Source organism: Solanum stenotomum, unplaced genomic scaffold, assembly GCF_019186545.1.
Source record: "Solanum stenotomum isolate F172 unplaced genomic scaffold, ASM1918654v1 scaffold18934, whole genome shotgun sequence".
Taxonomy (NCBI): domain Eukaryota; kingdom Viridiplantae; phylum Streptophyta; class Magnoliopsida; order Solanales; family Solanaceae; genus Solanum; species Solanum stenotomum.
Genome location: NW_026025288.1, coordinates 156,453 through 163,787, shown reverse-complemented (window position 1 = coordinate 163,787; position 7,335 = coordinate 156,453). Strand labels below are relative to the sequence as shown.

General features: G+C 31.5%; 1 protein-coding gene and 1 non-coding gene across 2 annotated transcripts; one reads left to right on the top strand and one right to left on the bottom strand.

The window, feature by feature from the left end:
• Positions 1 to 1,004: 1,004 nt before the first annotated feature.
• Positions 1,005 to 1,075, bottom strand: TRNAG-GCC (transfer RNA glycine (anticodon GCC)). Its single transcript has one exon. It is a non-coding gene; the product is annotated as a tRNA-Gly (tRNA).
• Positions 1,076 to 3,464: 2,389 nt separating this feature from the next.
• LOC125850734 (aldehyde oxidase GLOX) lies at positions 3,465 to 5,380 on the top strand. Its single transcript, XM_049530586.1, has one exon. The coding sequence runs from the start codon at positions 3,489 to 3,491 to the stop codon at positions 5,220 to 5,222; it is 1,734 nt and encodes a 577-aa protein (XP_049386543.1). The 5' UTR covers positions 3,465 to 3,488; the 3' UTR covers positions 5,223 to 5,380.
• The last annotated feature ends 1,955 nt before the right edge of the window (positions 5,381 to 7,335 follow it).

Sequence of the window (7,335 nt, the reverse complement as noted above, 5' to 3'; positions counted from 1 at the left end):
TTTAGTCTTTAATATCAATGTCGTTATTATATACACAATTTATATTTATTATATTACTCTATAAAATAGTTTACGTATCACATTTCATATAATGTTATTTTGTGTTGTATCTATTTGGACTAAAGTTGTTAAAACTTTGAAATTTGACTACTCTATTTTAATTGAAATATAGTTGATTAGAGAAGAAAATTGTTTCTACTTTACTTATAATATTTCTACACGTGTAAAGTGTTAGTTTGATATAATTGAGACGTTCTTTTTATCGAAAATTCGAAGTCATAATTCTTATTATATGAGTAGTATATATAAGTTGACGTTGAACGAATTATGATTATTTATATACCGAATCGCAAAACATCATAATCAAAACTATCAAACCAAAGTTTTCAATATCATATAATATTATATCTACACCTAATGTTACATTTAGAGCATTTTATATTTAGATTACTTTTTTTAAAAAAAATTACCTTCAAGTATAAAATAACAATACAAATTTAACGTAATATATGGTAACTAAACATTTTAATGATTAAAAGTTTATTTCACTTAAGATTATCGAAGCTAAATATGCTTAATCATCTATTATAATGATCAAAATTAGGAAAGCAATTGAAAACGCCAAAAAAGTTATGTAAAAAACTAAAGAATGTTACATTTAGAGCATTTTATATTTAGATTACTTTTTTAAAAAAACATTTTAATGATTAAAATTTTATTTCACTTAAGATTATCGAAGCTAAATATGCTTAATCATATATTATAATGATCAAAATTAGGAAAGCAATTGAAAACGCAAAAAAAGTTATGTAAAAAACTAAAGAATGTTACATTTAGAGCATTTTATATTTAGATTACTTTTTTAAAAAAACCTCATATATAAATGATTAAAAGTTTATGTCACTTAAGATTATTGAAGCTAAATATGCTTAATCATATATTATAATGATCAAAACTAGGAAAGCAATTAAAGACGCAAAAAAAATTCTGTAAAAAATGAAAAATGCACCAGCCGGGAATCGAACCCGGGTCTGTACCGTGGCAGGGTACTATTCTACCACTAGACCACTGGTGCTTGGTATTAAATCCTACCATCAAATTTTATATATACTATGTTCTAGAATCTTAGGTGGTAATTCGTTTGACAGATTCTAATTTCTTTCATTTTCATTTCGTATGTTTTTTTTTCCGTCCCATATAAGTTGCTAAAACTAATGAGGACATATGTTTAAAAGTTGCTCAAACTAATGAGGACGTATGTTTAAAAGTTGCTCAAACAAATGAGGATATATTTTCACTTCTGAAAATAAAAATTATTTTTTTCAAATTTCACAATAAAACGTAGTCAAACGCCACATAACTTACTTGTAATGCTTGTTTTTGGTTTTGCTTAGCTGTGGTGTATGTGTTCACTTATCATATTGTTGTGTTGGTGGAAACAAATGCTCGCTTTATCATTTCAAGATATTATGTAAGAATTTTGCTGTGTATAATTTGCAACTTGTAATTATTATTTCTCTTCCATGAGCTATTGTCCCAAGTCCCAACTGAAAATAATAATGTAGATTATTTGAAGAAGAAAAAAAAGATCTTTGAGCTAATCTGTAGCTAAATTAGGAGAAATCATCGTGGCGATGGAAGTTTCTCTTTCACTAATCATATGCCAAAGTAATTACTAATTAACTTTACAACGTTTGATGGAGGTGCAAAAATTAGTACCCAAGGAGCACGTAATAAGAACGAAATGTCTTATCTGAGTAGTTGATAGCAAGGGCATGACTTTATTTCTTAACTAAGTTCACTAAACAAGCGTCATGTTCGATCATAACTCTGACTCAGGCTACTCGTGAGCCTTGTCATACGCAACAGGTTGACGTTACCCAACAATTACCATTGAATGGAACTACCAATTGATTTGGACTCAACTAATTTTCAAGTAAGATATGGTGATATTAACCCTTGTAGAGTTGGATTGTAACCAATTAACATGTTTGAAAAATCTTTCACTATGTTCTATTTAAAGATGAAAACACATTTTCTATAAAATCCAAGTTAACAAACATTCAATTGGATAAAATTGTTAGTTGATCTGTATAAACTCAAATTTGTGGTCCTATTCTACTTTCAAGAATGTGCTAAGTAGGGCAGGTGATAACTCTAGCTAATTGCCATGATGGGATTAGCATTGGCTGCAAATGGGACATGAGATATTAACAAATAGAAATATCTAATATCAAAAGAAAGTAGAACTTTAGCAATTAAAAGTCATGAAAGCTAAAGTAAGAAATGGTTAAAAAGGAAAGGTATCATTTTCTTCACATGGAAGCCAATACACAATAAAAGCATTAAGATACATTCAGTACATCTTCTTTCTTTTTTTTCTATTCAGTGTCCAGAGCCCGCATTAGACATCCAACAAAATTTGAATCGCTCACTGCATGGTCTATATTTGGATATGATGCTCCCACATGGATTTGTTCCATTTGTCAAGACTCAAACCCGAGATCTTTAATTATGAATGGATCGGTATCATCCGTCACCCCAACTAATGTTTGATATCTTTACTCCATTAAATAAAGTCCATTCCTTTTACTACATATCCTTTCTTTTTGGCCAAACATTGCATTACATAACCACATGCTACATTCCATGCTTTCCTATGTAGTGTTCTTACAATAGCCATAAAGCAAAATTCCCCTTTCTCTCCACCCCTATATGTGACATATTGAACATCAAAGCAAAAATCTTAACTTTCTGCTTTATTTGTCACACCTCTGTGAACTCAATACATATTGTCATGATTAGATGCCGATGCCAAAGAATGTTAAGAGAATATCAATTACACATATTATATTAGCTCTTAATAAAGTGCCTCCTTTTCTATAGACATTAAAAGTAACGATATTGTTGAGTCACAATCAATGGTGGGATGAGGGACTTGATGTCAAGTAATTCCTGAACTAGTTTTTGAAATTGAATTAAATTTTAGATTTGTTTGAGACCAAAATATATCTCAATTTCTTGATTTAGCTAATATTGGGCTTTTATCTTATATGATCTGCGATCTAATTAACAGGTTGACAAGCTTGAATGTACGAGCTAACAAAATTTATTTTGTTTTAGCCATTCGAATTTGATCTATCTCAATTAAATGCCAGCTTATGATTCGCATAAGTTATGAATAGTTTTTTTATGAGAAAAAAGTTACTTAATGACGAACAAAGCTTGAAAGAATTTTTTTTAAAATTTTTGGTAAGTCAAAGTAAAAATCCTAAACAAACTTGTATAATTAATTTAGAATTCAAGTAACCATATAATATTCTTCTAATATTTTTATTTAAATATTAACAATATATGAATATATTAAGAAGTATTTCCCATATAATTTTCTTGTCCAACATGGGTGGATAGTAATTAATCTCTTACCTAATATATTTAAGTTCTTTAATGACATAATCCAAACATCTAAATAAAGTAATATATACTTTATGACATATGCTCTGTTTTTTAGCAAGTCATTAACTCATAAAATCCTCATACTCTGTTTTTTGGTATATTTAGACATTGACACCAACACTCTTTCAACTTCAACTCAACTCAGTCTAATGGCGACTTCGAACTTTCTATTCCTCTTCTTCTTCATCTTCCTTATCCATTTCCTCACCGTTCCCTCACGTGCCGACCTCCCCGGCACGTGGGAACTCCTTGTCCCTGACGCCGGAATTGCTTCCATGCACACCGCCGTCACCCATTACAACACCGTTGTACTCCTCGACCGCACCGACATCGGTCCTTCCCGGAAAAGACTCCCTCCCCACCATTGCCGTAACGATCCCAATGACCCCATTTTGAAAAAAGACTGTTATGCTCACTCTGTTCTTCTTGATTTGGAAACAAATTCAGTTCGACCTCTTATGATCCTCACCGACACTTGGTGTTCTTCTGGTCAATTTCTCCCCGACGGTACGCTTCTTCATACCGGCGGTGATCTTGATGGGTTCCGGAAATTCAGGAAATTCACCCCGTGTGAATCTTCTAGCTCTGTTTGTGATTGGGAAGAACTTCAAAATGTTCAGCTTTCAGAAGGAAGATGGTATTCCACTAATCAGATACTACCCACCGGAGAAATCATAATTGTCGGCGGCCGTGCTGCTAGTAGTGTCGAGTATTTTCCACCGAGAGAAACCGGAGCGGTTGAATTCCCTTTCTTAACTCAAGCTGAAGATAGACAACATGATAATCTTTATCCTTATGTTCATTTGCTACCTAATGGACATCTCTTCATTTTCGCCAACAATAAAGCGGTTATGTATGATTTTACGGCGAATAAAATAGTAAGAGATTACCCAATACTCGACGGTGGTCCAAGAAACTACCCATCAGCAGGATCATCAGCTATGTTGGCGCTAACAGAGGATTTTTCCTCTGCCACTATTGTTATTTGTGGTGGAGCTCAATTTGGGGCTTATTTACAGAGGAGCACAGATACCCCTGCACATGGAAGTTGCGGTAGAATTGAAGCGACCGGAGAAAACCCAGTTTGGGAAATGGAAGATATGCCCTTTGCGAGAATCATGGGTGATATGGTGATGTTACCGACCGGAGAAATTCTTATCATTAATGGAGCTCAAGCAGGAACTCAAGGTTTCGAAATGGCTTCAAATCCATGTTTAAACCCAGTTTTATACAGACCAAATGAACCTTTAGGACTCCGATTCATGACTTTGAACCCCGGTACAGTTCCAAGAATGTATCACTCCACAGCTAATTTACTACCGGACGGTCGGATCTTGCTCGCTGGAAGCAACCCACATTTTTTTTACAAGTTCGCGGTGGAATTTCCGACGGAATTAAGGATCGAGGCGTTTTCTCCGGAGTATTTATCAGCAGACAGAGCAAATCTCCGACCAGTAATAGTGGAATCGCCGGAAAAGCTCAAATACGGTGAGGATTTTGGGGTGGCGGTGACGGTGGAGCTGCCGGTGGTTGGGATTATTGAAGTGAATTTAGCGAGTGCTCCATTTTCAACACATTCGTTTTCACAAGGGCAAAGGCTTGTGAAATTGAAAGTAACGAGCGCGATTCCCGATGATGCCGGTAAATATAGGATCGGATGTACAGCACCGCCGGACGGGAAGGTGGCGCCGCCGGGATATTACATGGTATTTGCTGTAAACCAAGGAGTGCCAAGTGTGGCACGATGGGTCCAGCTAGTTGTTTGAAACTTTTTTATATTTACAATTTTTATTTAGTTTTTATATATACAAATATATTTTAGACTCTTAAAAGTCTGAATGAGATTACAAGAGTCTATTATTTTATTTTATCATTTCAAATAAATTGGAAAGATAATATAAAGCACAAGTACTTTATAGTTTTACGTATATTATTTTTTTCTTTTTTTGGGGTTTTTGGTTTTCAATCTAGTGTCTGATTTTCAGAGTCTAATTAAATTTAAATTTGTGTTGAGAAATTTTGTATTAACGGTAATACGTTTTCTAACAAATGCGACTTCTAGAAGTCCCACATTGGGGTAAAACACTTATTAACAAAGATGACTCCGAATTTTAAGGACTCGATCTTGAGACGTTTGATCATAGATGAAAGAATACTTACCCTTCCATCACAATCCTTGTTGATGTTATTTCTTCCTTTTATTACTAGTAAAAGCTTGATTGAATTTAAAAGTTCCAATAAAATAAAATGGTTCTATTTTTGTTGTTTTATGAAATAAATGAAAACAACACTGAGAAAAGTGACAATAATATTAAGAGATATATGGAAAATCATTTGATATTTTCCTTCAAGCGTATATAGAATGATTTATAATACTTTTATGGGGAACTTTTTAAATATGTATAGATTAGCTAACACAGATATAACAGAGAAATTATAAGTATTTTTTTAAAATTTTTAATAAGAAAGTTTGAGTATGAGTCTTAAAAGTAGAGTCAATTTTGATCTAATCTTAAAGTGGATTTTTTTCTATGCAAATTTAAATTAATCGTAATTCAAAATGAATACTAAATACATATGAATTTTTTTTAATGAAAATTGAAAACATGCACTTTTAGAAACAGGAGAAGGTTAGTGGAAGACCGGAAATTATTTAGAAAAAAGTAGGTGGAGTTATGATTATTATAATAAAGAAATGAAAGGAATGTAATTGACACCCTGTTTGGATTAGTTTTCTAATTTATGGATTTTGACTTATATTTTGTTATTTTAGCTTATAATTAAGTGTTTATAAATATTTTTTTTAAAATTATTTAACACTATAGAATTGTTTCAAAGTTATTTTAGCTTAAAAACATTTAAAATAAGTCAATCCAATCAGAAGATTATATTTTTGAATTGTAATCCATTTGCTACAACGGCTAGTTGAATTTTCAATGATTGTGTATAGAAAAGGCCAAATATATATTTAATCTCTTGTCTTTAAATTTTATTTTGGCATTTTAACTCAATTTCATTTTATTTTAATTCTCCAAGTCCATTTCATATCTCTATTTGTATTAAATGCTATATTAAAAAAAATGGAATTTATGTGTTAAAATGAAACAAGATTGAGCTAGAGTGCCAAAATAAAATTCAGAAACAAATTAAAGGAGTGGTCTATGTGTTTGGCCTATAGAAAATTAGCCTAAATCTTTATAATGAATAGTCTTAAATGTTTGATTCCTACTTATTTTATGGACAAATCTTTAAAATCAAAAATATTATTCATTAAACAAACATGTTCAAAAGTTTAAATTCATTCATTTTTAAGACCATTCTTATGAATCACATGATTATTTCCATTCTATTTCATTAGTGTACTTGAATAATTAAATACTCTTCTTAAAAGCTATGAATATTTTCTATTGTTGTTTTTGGTTTTTACTCTGATTTTAGAGTTCGTAGTGAAGCCCTAATTAAATTCGGATTGTGTACTACATGATACATACTCAGGCTCCAATCCGAAACATTTGACTAAAGATAAAACAATCTGACCACTTAATATTTCCTATTACTTGTCTAACGCTTGAGGATCTTAAAATTTATAGCAAGTCGGTTAAGAAAATTTCACTCGNAAAGTTTAAATTCATTCATTTTTAAGACCATTCTTATGAATCACATGATTATTTCCATTCTATTTCATTAGTGTACTTGAATAATTAAATACTCTTCTTAAAAGCTATGAATATTTTCTATTGTTGTTTTTGGTTTTTACTCTGATTTTAGAGTTCGTAGTGAAGCCCTAATTAAATTCAGATTGTGTACTACATGATACATACTCAGGCTCCAATCCGATACATTTGATTAAAGATAAAACAGTCTGACCACTTAATATTT

Excerpts from the sequence above, each read along its gene's own strand:
- LOC125850734 (XM_049530586.1), top strand. The coding sequence starts at position 3,489 with ATGACATATGCTCTGTTTTTTAGCAAGTCATTAACTCATAAAATCCTC.